The sequence below is a fragment of the Bidens hawaiensis genome, unplaced genomic scaffold (genome assembly GCF_021521415.1).
Source record: "Bidens hawaiensis isolate Kalapana, Puna unplaced genomic scaffold, B.hawaiensis_p1.1 tig00025108_1, whole genome shotgun sequence".
Taxonomy (NCBI): Eukaryota; Viridiplantae; Streptophyta; class Magnoliopsida; order Asterales; family Asteraceae; genus Bidens; species Bidens hawaiensis.
In genome coordinates this window covers 342,671-359,335 of record NW_027493993.1, presented here as the reverse complement: position 1 = coordinate 359,335, position 16,665 = coordinate 342,671, and the positions used below count along the sequence as shown (strand labels likewise).

The following is a 16,665-nucleotide window of genomic DNA, read 5'->3' as shown; positions in this document are numbered from 1 at the left end:
TTTAAACATTTAAAACTTAAAACAAAACTAGTGGCCCATATTCATTTCTCGCATTTCTTGCAGTAATATCATTTTTCTCTTGAACCATCCTCAATATATATATATATATATATATATATATATATATATATATATATATATATATATATATATCCCTACTCTACTAGAACGACCAACGTTCTTATTTTCACACAATATTATAATTACACAACTACATATACATTTCTTGACAACACCGTAGGAGTTTCTACTCCTTTATGAACCTCTTGACCATCATTTTCATCTTGTTGCATTTGTGGAGAAGTTTATCTCCCATATTCTTCTTCGTGCTTCCATCGGTATCAACTTTCTTTCTCAACTCATCAGTCTCATACAGAGCCAGATCCAAATGTTCCTCCTGGGATTATGACATGATGTTTGGATATCCATATTGCAGCGTTGGATCAAGATATCCCATCATTATGATTTCGTAGTGATTTTTGGGATAAGGTGAGGATGTTTCTTCAAGGGATGGTTGAAGAATACTTCTACCGCTGCCTCTTGTTGACGAATTTTGTTTTCTTGTTCGGAGATCATCGGAATCATACCTTGGAAAGGAGGAAAGTTGGGTGGATATCTGATCTTGGTTCCTTGAATGTATTGCATATATGGATCATTAGGATCATAGAATGGAGACATGTGGAAGAATGAATGTTGACATCCCTCATCGGGCGGACAATCACATTTTGAGTTGAACGAAGGTTCTTCCCTTATAGTGCTTACTTCCTCAGAGATTTCCTCATCTTCTTCTGGACCTTCCTCTTCTAGGTCTTCCTCTTCTTCCATGGCCCTTGCTTTATTAATTACTTCAGGGTCGAGGTGGTATCTTTCGTACGGCTGAATGACTCTCATCTTTGGTCTTCGAGAAGGTCCATTGTAGGAGTTGGAGTGAATGTCAGTGGGGTTATGGACAGGTGTTCCAAAATGCCATCGTCTCTGGTCAGAATGACATTGCATCCAGCTTGATGAGTCGTACTCGGGTTCAACCTTGATTTGCTTGTTTGCTAGCATCTCATTGTATGGGTGATACGTCGGGATGTCAGAAGGACGATAATCTGGAATGTTTGACGGATGATAACTTGGGATATTTGTGGGATGATATTCTTGCATCGAAGGGTCACTTGGTATGTTGATTGGTAGTTGTTCACTTGTCACTTGGGGAAATACACCGGTGTGGGTCGGTCAATCAGATGATCTTGGTTAAAGAAGTCTTCATAGTAATCTTCACTCATGTTGTCTTTTGGGAGTATCAGTTCGGGGCGTCCAGCTCTCCTTCCGTCACTCATAAAGCCTTCTATCACTTTCTTGAATGACATCTATGGGTGGTGTAGATTGATGAGAGATAGAAAGGGTTACCAGCCTATCTTATCCCTAATTATATAAAACAAATCATAGAAATTCTTGTTCACTTGGATCGAAGCTTATGTATTATTAATTAATACCTAATTCGCTAAGATTGATGGCTCTGATAACAACCTGTCACACCCCCCATCTTAGGCCTGGGCGTGTGACTCGCAGTTGGTACCATTTTTGTAAATAAATCAGATTTATGGATTAATGCGGAAATATTTGCGTGGATTAAAATATTAATATTTACATGTCAAAACATGGGATTATGAAATACACGCTTGATATTTACAAAAAGATTTCATGTTTATATAAACCACCATTCAAGTTTAATATTAAACAAAATGATCTGAGCCATCAGATCGCCTAGTGACGACTTCAATTCTTCAAGCGCCTATCATTCGCTACCTGTAAAACAATTTGAAAATACGTCAGCAACACATGTTGGTCAATAATATAGCTTTAGACCTTTAGTATATTTTGTATAATCTTTACCTCGATTATATTCTCTATTTTAACCTTTAGTTCAAAACATCTTTTTTTTATTTAACGAGTTCAAACATTTAGTTTGACTTGTTTACTTTTCTAAATACTATGTTTCTTCTTCTCGAAGAAACCTATACTTTATTTCCTTATTTATTATTCAAGAAACTTACATAATATTTTCATTATTAACAAAGAATTATTTTATATCCATATTTCTTATTTATATTTCTTTGTTATATTTTCTTTGTTTATTTTCGAGGTATCGAATATGCCCTCGACTATGGTCTAAGCCTTTATATTATATTAATATTTTATTCAGGCATTACCCCTACCGTGTTTAGCTTATAATTTTCTAGATTCTCGGGCAGCACTTTCATGCTTTCACGTTTCTCGAGAATCTTGATTAACACATCTTATCACGCAAATCGAGGCACGTCGGTCGTCGATCTTTTTCGGCACGTACTTCAAGGTGGGGTGTCGACTCGTCTCGTGGTGGCACGTACTTAAAGGTAACGCTGGTACTTGGGCACGATTTACAATGGTATGAATGTCGGGTGTATGGCACGCTTTACGAGGTAGAGAGAGTTCTAGTGAGAGAGAGATGAGTTGTGAACAAGAATGAAGGGCTGATGGCCCTATTTATAGAGCTGATCAAGCTGACCCATCGCGATACGCGATGGGTTTTTGCCTTGGATCCATCGCGTATAGCGATGGGTCATCGGCAGATTTATTATTATTTTATCCTATAGCGATACGCGATGGGACCTTGGGAGGCCATCGTGTATCGCGACTAGCCTTGCCGCGTAATCAGTAGGCTTGACACGTGTGCCACGTGGTTGGACACGCGGTGCCACGTGGAGACACGTGGTGGGGCACGTGTCTTCGTTTGTCTGATCACGCCATCGCGGTACACGATGACGTTGCGGCTTAGGGGTATCGCGTATCATGATACCACCCTTTCTTGGGTTTTGTAATATACTCATAGCGCTACGCGATGGGTTTTCTTCTGATCCATCGTGTATCGCGATGGGTCAGGGAAACAGATTTTTACCTTTTTGGTCCTTTAACTTTGACTACTTGTTATTTTTTATCCGAAATTTTCACGATGCTACATCTTGGGTGTCTCCTTAGACTCATGGTTATTATAATTCTTGTTTGAGTTTCTATCTTGAGTTTTATTAGAATGAGAATACTCACACCTTGGCTTATCGCATTATTTGGAAAAGTGATCGAATTTCTAACGGTTGTAACACTTCACCTTCAATTTGTTAAACCCAATCCTTTTGCTCATAGTTGGCAAATTATTTTTAGTCTTTCCCATGAATTTCTTGGTTTTCCTGAAGATCATGGAAATGTTCATCTTGAGTTTTATTAGAATGAGAATACTCACACCTTGGCTTATCGCATTATTTGGAAAAGTGATCGAATTTCTAACGGTTGTAACACTTCACCTTCAATTTGTTAAACCCAATCCTTTTGCTCATAGTTGGCAAATTATTTTTAGTCTTTCCCATGAATTTCTTGGTTTTCCTGAAGATCATGGAAATGTTCATCAGTCAAGTCACTACTTCCCACCAGTTGTTCATATCTAACAATAATATGTGTAAATTAACAAATCACATACAAATTTACACATGTGTAAAAAATTTAGATATGTGTGAAAACTAATTTTCATAATTGTAGTCATAAATATACATATTATAAGTGACAAGACTATCATTAAATATTATAATATGTAAAAAAAATTGAGAAACGATTGGTTTTAAGGGTTCTTAAAGTTTTTAAATAATTTAAGAGTTTTGAAATGAAACTCATCCTATATAATATATGTATATACATATAATTTGAATTCGAATCGAATTGAATAAAAAAAAGCATAAATTCGTATTCGAATACGAATCGAATTCAAATTTTTAAAACCGAATTTGAATCTTGCTAATTGAATTTGAATCGAATCAAATTTATAATGTATCAAATTCGAATCAAACTTGAACACCCTTAGGGACTCCCACCATCCTAAGGTCTTGTAATGAGAAATTAAGGGGGTGTTTGGGATTAATTATTTTAGTCTCCTTATAACTTATTGTCGTAAGTTACAAAAGTATAACTTATGACTTTTTACCCTCATAGCATTACAACATTGAACTTATCTAAACACCTTATAATTCTTTAACAAAAAATATATATAATAAGAATACTAAAATAAGGAATCCTAGTGTTTCTTTTTTACTTCGTTTTCTTGTTATTTTTGTAGATAACAAAATCATATATATAATAATTTAATAAAATAATAACATCATAAAAGTTGTTGTTTCTAGCTATGAAAAAAGAAAGAAAGAAAGAACCCATCAAATATTAAGAAAAAAAACAAAAGAGCCCATCAAATGTATTTTCAAGGAATGAGCATGATAGAACCATCCAATAGTTTGGAATTTTTTTAATTATTATATTCATTAGGTGGAAATGACTAATAAAAGTGTTATAAACTATTTATATCTTTTAATTATATTATGCATGAGAATCACAAGAAGCTATGTTTATTGATCATTTCATACTCCAGATATTAGAATAACATTGTTTTAATGTTTTAAAGCAAGTTAGATCGTATTGTTATATGTTGAAAAATGAAATATTTGTATCAGGAAACGGGAATCTTTACTTTATTATCTTCATACAAACAATATTCCTTGAATCAACATGACTCAAAAGAATTCAATAAACACCGGAACATAGGCAACCTAAAGATAAAACATGCAAACAAATCATCATCTTAATATCTGCATATAATCTCTCTAACAGTCACAAGAATACAAAGATATCATCATCATCGTACTCAGTATATCTCACTAATATCAACAAAGAGATAAAAAAGAGAGAGACAAACAAATAACAAAATATCTCAAAGATACCCCATCAATACAAAGATGTCAACAAAACCCTAATCGGGCAATAATGAGATAAAAAGAGAGAGAAACAATGAACAAAATATCTCAAATGATGCATCTATCTCTTGGGATTATGGAGACGCTTCATTGCAAAGCCACTACACTTAATCTAGCCTTTGGTCGCTCACTTAAGCTCCCAGCTTCAGCCCAAAGTCAGCTTAGACCAACACTAGTCAGAACGCCAAAACGCCTTCTACCCTCCCCTTCAATTGGTTGCTCTTCACCCATGGCCCCACTTCATCTTCCTTTAGCGTTAAGTACACAACGTTGGGTGACTATTTGAACCCTGAAAACACCGTGAGGGGTATTTTTCTCCATTTGAAACCCCTCCCCCACCCACCCACCCACAAATTAAATTACTTAAAACATGTTATACAAACCCAAACAATCACATATTATATCATGTAGAGAAGGAAACATACCATTTGAGCCTTAGTCCCGGTTTTAACAACTTGATTAACACCATAGGCAATTTTTTGATGAAGGTAGAGTAAATCTATTGTAAAATGCTTAGTCCTCTCATGAAAGACTTGATTAGCACTAATTTAAATACACAGAAGCACTTTTATCACAATACAAATGAATTGGTAGTTTAAAATCAACTTTTAACCCATTCAACAAGTTTATTAACCAAACAATCTCATAGGTTACAACATCCATAGATCAAATTCAGCCTCAACTATGAGTGAGAAACACTTCCAAGTTTCTTGTTTTTCCAACAGGCCAATTTTTTCTGGAAAAAGAGAACAAAAAACCCAATTATAGATTGTCACACCCCGACTTATGGTTTAGGCGTGTGACAAATAGTTGGTACCTGTTTTATACACATATCAGAGTTTGCGGGTTATTTAGCGGAAGTCTTTATTTTATAATAAAATATTAATATATTTTGAAACATTAATTTATTTGTAAACTTTATTTATAATAATAAAATATTTAATTTATTTGGAAAGCTTCTCAAATAATAAATATCCAAGTGTTTACTTTATAAATCTTGTTTAAATATTGTTTGCAATATTTTAATAATTAAAAATTGATCCTTCTCTACCTTGTTGGAATCAAACTCCATGAGTGGCTATAATTTCTTGCTACATGTGCTAACTTTATTTCCTGAAATGTTGGGAAAATACGTCAGCGATATGCTGGTGAATCGTTGACTCTAAAAACATTATAATAAATCTTTATTTGACTGACAAGATAGTTTTCTTGAACAATCTCAACATAAACTTCTCTTATTCTAGGATTTGTGTCACTGTCATACACACACAATTACGGTTCTCTGGGAACTAATGCCCATTGGAGAACTTTTATTATAATCTCTAGTCTACGGCCACATAGCCTTGATTGAAAGACTAGACAGATTATATTTGGATCCAGACACATGTGTACTCGATCTGAGTTGCTTTTATTTTTTATCTTGTAAATCAAGGATCACGTAATCCCTTAAATATTTTTTTGTTAAAGATGACGTAATCTCATAAAAATTTGACTATCTTTGTTTAAGATAAACAACCCGTTTGTCTTGACTGAAAAATGTTTAACGTATTCACCTGTGATTGTCTGTTTTGAATGATGTGGTGATCTCGTTTGAAAACCTTTATGAATGAATGATGATTAACCTATACTAAAATAGGTTTATATAAATACCCAGATCGTCTCTTAATCCGGCTACAGACCTTTAGTCTGGTTTTCATAGCTTTAAACCTTGATTTATCATTTGTTTGAATAAAATATTTAGATTTGAAATCTTTCTCTTTATTTGCCAATCATGTGCTATGTTTCTTCTACAAGAAGAAATGTCTATGATATGCTTCTTCTTCAAAAATAAATGTCATTTGTCTATAACCTTGATATATAAATCTTATGTTTATTAATTATGAAGAAACACTATTTTTATTATACCCTTTGTAGGTAAAAACCTATATTTTCTTAATCATGAAGAAGTTATATTCTCATGTATGTGAATACTTATGTTTCTTTACCATGAAAAAACTATATTTTAGCTATAACATTTGTTTTGTATAATTTTGTATTTCTTAACCATAAAGAAATCTTATTTTAATTATTACCTTTTAATTTTATCAAGGTCTAGGCTATACCTCTAACTAGGGTCTAAGCCTTAAAATAATAATATTTTATTCGGACATAACCCCTACCTTGCTTAGCTTAATAATTAATTAGACTTTCGGCAGCACTCCCGCACTTGCACGAATATCGGGGTATTCTTGATATACTTTTCTTGGCACGCAAATCAAGGCGACGTTCGGGGGTCGTCGGGTATTCCACGCACTTCGAGGAAGAATGTCGGGTTACTTTGGGTGGCACGCACTTCGAGGAAACGTCGGGTATTTGGCACAGCTTACGAGGTTCGACACACAAAACGATGTAGAGAGAGAACGTGATTCTAAAGAGAGAAAGTGAGATATTCAGATGTGAGGGGAATGGGCTGTGAGCCCCTCCTTTTATAGTTGAAACTGGGTCCCATCGCGATACGCGATGGGCCTTTTTTATGGACGTCGCGTATCGCGATGTCAGAAAATGACGCGTGTACTACTGATTCAACCCTAGCGTCTGCCACGTGTCCCCCGATGGTGACACGTTTTTGCTGAGTCATAATGGAATATTGCGGATCGCGATGGTCTTACTCTTGGACTGATCGCGTATCGCGATGAGTTCCTGAATTCAAATGCTCATTTTTGGTCTCTTGCTTTTGGTAGCTTGTGCATGTCTGGTCTTGTTTCAGTTTTCAAAAACAATAAGGCGGCTCTCAAGCGGCTCGCGGAGATGCGAGCGTGCGAAGTGCGCCACATTGCGCCCATCGCCCTTCGTTGTCGTTGTCGCCTTCGCCGCCATCGCCCTTGTCCTCGCCCGTGCGCGTCAGGTGCTATGCACCCTCCGCTAGGACCACTAGGTACATGCTTGACATAAAAGAATATTACTATGGAAACTTTTTTCCTTATAAAGAGCTTTCATTTCTTTCTTACTTTCCATCTGGGATGAGTTTTATCTTCCTTATTTATACCGATTTGAAATGTTTTCACTTTCTTTCATCTTTTTATGTGGGAAGGATCTTCATTTTTCCATATCCTTTATATCCGATGAATTTTCTTTATGGAATGTTTTTATTTCCTTAACATAAAATAATTCTATATCCTCATTTAAATTTTTATATTTTTTAGATTATTTTTTATCTTTCAACTTTACTAAGTTTTCAAATTTGGATAAAAATTTTGAGGATGTTACGTAGGTTTTCGGGCAAAAGGACACTTTCAATAATTAGAATCAACACATAAGCAGTTAAGGAAAAACAAATTAACAACTATTGTTATTAATCAAAATATAGTTTTCGTGTGGTTGGCATTAAAAAAATAAATATGTATATATAATCTATATAAATAATGTTAGTTTTATAAATAAGTTTATAGATCGAATATAAACTAGTGAAGATAAATGGATTAAATTTTAAGGTACCCAAAACTAATTTTACAATTTTTATGTTAAAGTTTACCACTTTAAGTGACTAAATGTAAAGTTGTGTTAGATAGAAGGTTAAATATTAAAATATTGATACTTTGTTAAACCTAAAAGGCAGCAATGCTCATATAGTCATACCAAAGTTCGAAGTAACTTGAAAAAACCTAGTCATACCAGATCTCATTGACACATATAACACAAATTAAACCAATTAAAGTAAACATGTAATCTCAATCTTCAAACAATAGCAATTAGCAAACACAAATCCTCAATTCCCCTAACACATGATTCAATTTCCAAAAATTAAACAACCAATAAAAGTAAACATGTAAATCTCAATCTTCAAACAATAGCAATTAGCAAACACAAATCCTCAATTCCTCTAACACATGTTTCAATTTCCAAAAAATAAACCCTAATTCAAAATTCAGATAACTAAGCGTACAACTAACTTACAAACAGAGACAGAGGGTATTGTGTGGATTTGTAGACGAGCAACGAATTGACGATTCGATTATGAATAAAATTGATGATAAAATTACAGTTTAATTATTCTATTAACCATCCAATGATGAAGAGCACATCCAATTAGCCCTCAGTTGATGAAAATAATAAAAAGGCGTCTTACAAAATTACCATATTACACCGCCCAATTGAAGGCCAAGTAACGGACATGCCGGTGATCGGAGTAAATTGTGAATGGTGTGTAGCTTTATTTGGTGGAAACTGAGATGTTTAAAAGGCCTTGTTAAACCGTCTATTGATTGATTATAAAAGATGGGTTGAATGATTGTATTGAAAGCACCTGCTTGTTGTATTGAAACCACCGGATTGTGAACCTTTGTAGGGTTAGTTGCCGTAGTCGTAAGAAAACATTTAATTTAAAGGCGTCTTAAGGAGAGAGAAAGCAGAATATGAAAGGTTGCCTATATGTATTATAATGTAATACATATATATATATATATATATCTAACCTAAACAAACCTATACAATTTTCAAGGCAACATAAATTAACCCATTTAAAATACCTTAGGTCAACATTATGGATGAGATTGGTACTGTACCGGTACTGACAGATTCCGGTCCCGAAAATCCCAATCCCGAAAATCGCAAATTTTGGTACCGGTATCGGGACGGTACCGGTTCCGGTCCCGAAAATCACAAATTTTTGGTACCGGTATCGGAACGATACCGGTATTGAAGGTAAAAAGTCAGGAAATACTGGCACCGGTACCGATACCGAAACTCAAAACTTTGGTTCCGATTCGAGACCGAGAGTACCAAATCGGTATTGATTTCAGTACCCGTATCGGTACGGTACCGATACCAGTACCGAATTTTCTTATTCATAGTCAGCATATATCCATCACAATTTATTAATCCGTACAACAACTCCCGTTGTAAAGACAACATCTTTTGTCTTCATGTTAAAATAAAAATATTGAACAATGATTTAATTAGTATAATGTTTAAATAATCATATATTCCATTATAAACACCAAACATAAATTAAGAAAACAATATTATACATATACAGATAGAAAAAGGGTTTAAATAAAAAAAAATGAGTGTCCTAATAATGGTAAGAATTAACATATTTTTGACATTTATCATTATAAATTATGGTAAAAGAACAATATTTGTAAACTATGTCGGTTATTAGTAATTTTAAATCTCAACAATTGATTATGATCTAATAGCTATTATTTATTTTTAGTTTTCTTATGAAACTACTTATTTTTAGGATAACCCTTCTATATATATAATACAGGTCAATTATTTTACAAAGGGGAACAAAAATGAGAAGGATGAGAAGAATTTCTAACCACACAAAAGAACCCCTAAAAATTTAAAAATAAATGAATAAAAAATCATAACTCAAAATATAATAAAAAAATGAAAAAGGTAAAAACACAAACATGTTTCCACCGTCTTTTTCGTTCTCGTAAACAAACACACACACAATGGTAAGTGAAAAAAAAATCATGTCTTTTTGTTTATTATTGTGTTTTTTGCTTATTTTCGTCATTGATTGTGTTTTTTTTCCTTAACATTGTGTCTTTTTTTTTCTTTATATTGTGTTATATTACTCAATATTGTGTTAATTTTGTTCGTCATTGTGTATTAATTTACGATTTATTTGTCTCTTTTTAGTTATAATTGTGTCTTTTATTCATTTTCGTCATTGTGTCTTTGATCACACCAATGTGTCTTCGTCAATTTTTTTTTTATTTTTTTGTATATATATTTTTTTTGAACGCGAATGATGGCGGAAACAGTTTAGTTTTTTTTTTTTTTTTTTCGTTTTTTATTTACATGTTGAGTTATGATTTTTTAAATTATTTTTTTTTTTGAATTTATCTTTAAGAGTTTTTTTGGTGTGGTCAAAAATCTTTCCCACATTTCTTATTTTTGTTTGACAATTAAAAATTAAAAACGATAATTAAAAAGTCAACTGTAAAATCAAACCTAACATTGAAACCCGTAAACTTTTTACATGATTGATTACGAAACGAAGTGTGTATAAATTTTATAATATAAAAAAGTAAGGTGTAAAGAAAGGTCCCTGTCCTCAAACCCTAAACCCAAACAACACAACCAGAGAAATGGAGGTCCGACCCCTCGGAAACACAGGCCTGAAGCTGAGCTATGTCGGGTTCGGTGCATCCCCACTGGGCAGCGTCTTCGGACCCGTTTCCGATGAAGAAGCCATTGCCACTGTTCGCGAAGCCTTCCGACTCGGCATCAACTTCTTTGACACGTCACCGTTAGTAATTCGCATTCGTTAATTTATGTTTTTTACTGCAACCATATTTTATGGCGAATAATAATGCATTGCAATTGCATACCTGTAAACATTGCTGCCGGAAGTTCCTTTACTTTAGGCACATGATATTTTGAATTTGGGCCTAATCATTATTCAAAAGATTGATAATTAATAGAATACTACACGTTTTGACCTAGGATATTTAGGGCTAGTAAAAAATACTTACATTTGAAATGATTTAATCTCGAAAAACAAAATGATTTAATCCAATCAAAATCGATAAAAATAACCGATTAATGTTAAAAACTAAACTAATATCCAAGTTTATAAAGTTTGCTTTGTTGTTTTATCGGTTTCGAGTCGTTTATTTATTTGAGAATCGAATCAATAGAAGAAAATGTTTTTGTTCATTTAACTAAGCAAACGGACACGGTTCAATTTTGTTGGTGAACACTTTTAATTGGTTTTAGCTTATTCGTTTGTGAACTACGAACTCACATAATCGAGCATATTTGCTTTCTTAAGAAATGAACATGAACAAGAAAATGTTGTTTATTTAGCTGTTCGTGTTATATCGTTTGCTCGTTTAAAGTTAACATAACCCGTTCGTGTTCACACGTTTTGTTTGTGAACTGTTCGTTCATTCTGTTAGAAAACGGTCATAAACGAGTATGTACACATTCATTTTCTTAAGAAGCCAACACGAACAATAAAGCGCTGCTCTAGTTGTCTGTGTCCAGTTGTTTATTCTGTTAAAGTTGAATGAACGAACACGAACATGGGCCATTCGTGTTCATTCGTTTCGTTTATGAGCCTATTGATTAGTGTAAGTGATACAAAGTTGTAAGGTTTTTGTTCGAATGAGAATTCGAATTACGTATATGTTCTGAATTTTAGGTATTACGGTGGAACATTATCCGAGAAAGTACTCGGAAAAGCCTTAAAAGCTGTTGGAGTACCGAGAAACAAATACATTGTGTCCACAAAATGTGGAAGGTACAAAGAAAGTTTTGATTTCAGTGCTGAAAGAGTAACCAAAAGCATTGACGAGAGTTTAGAACGCCTGCAAATGGATTATGTTGATATATTACAATGTCATGACATTGAATTTGGCTCACTTGATCAGGTATATACATTGGTGTGTAGTTTATTGTTACAATAATTGAATAACTCATCACTTTGTTGATTGTTGTTGTTAGATTGTAAACGAGACGATTCCTGCGCTCCAAAAGTTGAAGGAATTGGGGAAGATTCGGTTCATTGGTATAACCGGGCTTCCACTGGGAATCTTTAACTATGTGCTTGATCGTGTGCCACCTGGCACGGTTGATGTGATTCTTTCATATTGTCATTATAGTGTTAATGATACGACACTTGAAGATTTGATCCCATATCTAAAAAGTAAAGGAGTTGGTGTGATCAGTGCGTCCCCGTTAGCTATGGGACTTCTCACAGAAAGTGGGCCGCCAGAGTGGCACCCGGCTTCACCCGAGCTTAAGGTTTTCTTTTACTTAGCATCACTAGTATTAGGGGTGTATGCGAACCGAGCGTGAACTCTCATAAGTTCAAGCTCGGCTCGTTCGTTAGTTATCAAGGAATTATATATAACAATTTGCAAACCATGAATAGTAATTTGACCAATCACAATTTGCTCTGTTTTTTTTCCAAGTTTTAATTCCGCTCCTTATATAATATACATCTTTAAGTCTTTAACCTTCCTACACAACTATGTTTATATTATTTGTTAATTCTATCAACATTCTGATATAATTTTTTTTTTAGAATTGAGTTGTATTCAAAATAAAGTAATTTTTTGTATTGTAAACGACTTGCACACGTGCTTTTATAGTTGAGGTTGTAGATATGCATTGATAAAATCTTGCTGAATTGTGTGGGCCAACCTCAACGATGTTTATTTTTTTCTATTGACATTCTGATACAAATTATACTGAAAACGGGATTGTATTCAAAATAAAGTTTTTTTTTGGTATCGTAAAGTCAATGACTTCCGCGCATGTTTATTAAGTCATATTGTAGATATACATGTGCAAATTCCTGCCGCATCACGTAGGGCAACTCTTACATTTTCAAATACATATTTATGATTAAAAATTCTATATACTACATAATATATATTATGTAAAGATGTATTGATTATATTAAATTAAAGTTATATAATGATAGGCTTGCTAGCAGGCTTGAGCTTGATAAGTGAAGCTCATACTTGGGCAGATGTGCTCAATAATGTACATGCTCATTGCTAGGCTCGGCTCGGTTCGATTCAGGTTTATATTGAACCAATTCCGAATGGCTCATGAGTGGAAAAAAAGGTGTACATATAAAGTCGGCGTTTTTTTAATGATTCTTTCTTGCTTGATCACAGGCTGCATGCTCAACTGCTGCTGATTTTTGTAAAAAGAAAGGGAAGGATATCTCAAAATTAGCCATGCAATACAGTTTGTGTAACAAAGATATTTCTACCATACTGGTGGGCATGAAATCTGTTGAACAGGTCAGATAATGTCTTTCAGTTTTTTTGTTATACTTCAAATCTAGTAGTTATGTAGGTTTACATGTAATTTGACTAGATTATGCAAAAAAATTACGCCGATTTCAAACATTGATGACCTTTTTTTTTTTTTTTTTTACATTTTTGAGTTACTAAAAATGTCTACTTGATCAATCAATGAATCATGCCTAGTAAAATCCCACTTATTAGCAAAGCTGTTGGTAGGTCTGGGGAAAAATGTTCACTTGATATGAGATCAATTTTGTATATTTGAGTTTTTGAAAAGCGTCCATTTTCGGTTAGTTCGTTTTTGGTTTGGGTTTAGTTCAGTTTCGTATTTTTTTTTATTTTACCAGGGTAGCTAAATAAAAAATGGTTCAAAATAATGAACTTGAGCCTACACCTTGTTAATAAAACTAGACCTTTGGTTTTTGTTTGGGTTCAGTTTTTTCAGATTTATGCATATGCTACTTACACCACTTAAACCTGTTTTTTAGATTAAAAATTATTATCTGATTATTATAGTTATGTTTATTATATGTTAGAAAAGAGTGTTGGTAAATCAATCTTACCTGACTCGACCCAGACCAAATTTGACCTGTTACCAAACATGTCCGACTTGATCATCATACGTGAAAGATGCATGTAATATTAGGTATTCTGACAATGTGGTTCCTGCCTTCCCTCAATCAGGTGCAGGTCAACGTTGCAGCTGCTACAGAGCTTGCAAAAGGTGTTAAAGATGCGGAAACCTTAGCGGAGGTCGAAGAAATACTGAAGCCGGTGAAGAATCAGACATGGCCTAGCGGTCGGTGAAGAATCAGACATGGCCTAGAGCTTGCAAAAGGTGTTCAGCTGTTGTTTATGAGTTGTACACTTGTTTATACGTGTTTCAATGATGAATGCAATCAATAAGTTGTGACATGTTTGCATATAAATACTTATACTTTATTGATGGTGTTTGGTTTACATTCACAGTAATTTTACTCAAACAAGTATGTGAATCAGTGTCATTTAAGTGTCTCAAAAAAATTACGAATCATAGCGTCACTTAAGTATTCCATACGGAAATTAATCAGTAAAAAAATACATCCAATGCTGACAAATGTAACCTCTTTTGAGTAATAATAACTGCCAGTTGTGGACTGAGGAGGGCTTTAAACACTTCTTAAAGAGTCACCTAGACACTGGGGTTTTAACCTGTTATGTTTTAAAGCCACTTATCATGTTAACATAATTTATATATTTTGATATTTTAAAAAATTAAATATCATAAATGATCGAGAGTCTAGTCCGACAGTGCTGACGATTGGTAGAAATCAGCAGGTCAAAGGCGCAAATGGTCGACCGCTAGGTTTTTAAGAATTTTAATTGTTTTTTGAATTTGACGTTTTGTTTAATTATCATTTAGATATGTTAATTGGGTTATTGATTCACTTTTTAATTGGAATTAAGGGCTTCTTTTAAATTTAATTGACTTCACTTATATAGTTTCATTAAAAAAATTTATAAAAGGCAAAAGGTTATTTACCAAAAAAAAAAAATATGAACTAATATTTTCGGATTCAAATCTTTTTTTTTTCAAAGAGTAAAGTGTTATTATCGTCATTGAGTTTTGATCACTATTATGAATTTCATCCAAAAACATTTTTTTTTTGCATATGATATATTGATATTTCACGAATTTTTGTCAAATTTCGTCCAAAACACTAACTTCATTTCTTAAGATTAAATGAGGTATAATTACTAAAATACCCTTAATACTATAAGGCAAAATCAATATAATAATAAAAATAATTAGTAATATTTAACCCCCTTTTATTTGTATTCCCCTCACTATAATGGTGAGGGTAGGCTTGAATCTTGAAGTGTGCATGTTGAATGATGTTAGTTAATATGATATAGATTAAACGTCAAAAGAAAAGTTCCATAATTCCTCACTTAAAATTTGAATTGATACTAGTAAGAGAGCTGGTGCGTTGCAGCGGGGACACAACATGAATACGGTCAGTAACATTCGGTTCGTGAGTGATGGTCGATTTTACATGGTCAAACTGCCTTTTTGAAAACATATGATTGATTTAAAATATAAAAACTGGAATTTGTCTTTTAAAAGACAAATCGTACTGTAAGACACATGACCTATAATGTTAACTATTATGTGATATATAACTAAAGGGTCGTTTGTGTTTTTCAGTTTAGTTTGAAGTTGGTTTCGAGTGGCCAATATACCCTTTTCATGAATCTTACATGTTTGAGCCTCACCATCATTATACAAACCTCATGCTTAAGTGGCTTTGGTAAAATCATTAAAATGTCTTACCCATCATTTTTAATTGATAACAAGCTCAACTGATAGACTCCATTTGTAAATGGGTTTGAACTCTAAAGTCAATTGAAGATCTATAGATGCTTCAAAACAAAAATAAATTACTTGTTTGACAAGATGTATATCTTAGAATAAAAGAACATGAATAACGAACAGAGAATCTAATATCAATATATCAACAAGAGGTAGCGTCTTTAAAACTAATACCACACATTTCACACGGGTTTCAAAGAATAAAGCTACATGGGCGGTTTGGGGATTTTTGATGGTATCTATAAAACAACATGTTGCCAACGCGTACAACTAAGCACAAACACGAACATATAATAAAACATATTTTTTGTTCATGGTCATTTATCATCAAAATGGGAATGTTGATGTTTATGTTGTTGGCATGGCGATGGTGTTAATCAAGTGCACATTTGAGATTAAAAAAAAACATATCCGTGAAACATTTCCAAAAATACATTTAACGTTGAATCTGTTGTTTGACTTTCATTGTCAACCTTTAAACATCTCAACATAATTATTCTACTCATATAGAAACTGATAAACACATATTCCATTCCAGAACATTAACCACTACAAATACAATCAAGTGTAGGTTTGAGACAATGTTTTCAGACCCGGAAGCCTTACTGGGTCAAACGTCGGACCGACCAGGAAGGGCGGACCGGTGTTTGACTCGGATGACGTCATAAATAATTTAAATATATATTTATTTATATATATAATTCATATACATATAAAAAATAATAATAACCAAAAA

At 33.4% G+C, this 16,665-nt stretch overlaps 1 protein-coding gene across 1 annotated transcript; it reads left to right on the top strand.

Moving 5' to 3' along the window:
- The first annotated feature begins 10,848 nt into the window (after positions 1-10,848).
- On the top strand, positions 10,849-14,568 carry LOC143570853 (L-galactose dehydrogenase-like). The gene is made up of 5 exons (XM_077056393.1): positions 10,849-11,058; positions 11,956-12,184; positions 12,258-12,557; positions 13,442-13,570; positions 14,261-14,568. Exons 1-5 carry the CDS (start codon positions 10,898-10,900, stop codon positions 14,381-14,383), a joined length of 942 nt encoding a protein of 313 aa, XP_076912508.1. The 5' UTR covers positions 10,849-10,897; the 3' UTR covers positions 14,384-14,568.
- Positions 14,569-16,665: the final 2,097 nt, after the last annotated feature.

Bases quoted from the DNA above. Each gene is read 5' to 3' on its own strand.
- LOC143570853 (XM_077056393.1), top strand. From the start codon at position 10,898: ATGGAGGTCCGACCCCTCGGAAACACAGGCCTGAAGCTGAGCTATGTC. The intron at 12,185-12,257 runs GTATATACATTG...TGTTGTTGTTAG, and splicing joins AATTTGGCTCACTTGATCAG to ATTGTAAACGAGACGATTCC. The intron at 12,558-13,441 runs GTTTTCTTTTAC...GCTTGATCACAG, and splicing joins CGGCTTCACCCGAGCTTAAG to GCTGCATGCTCAACTGCTGC.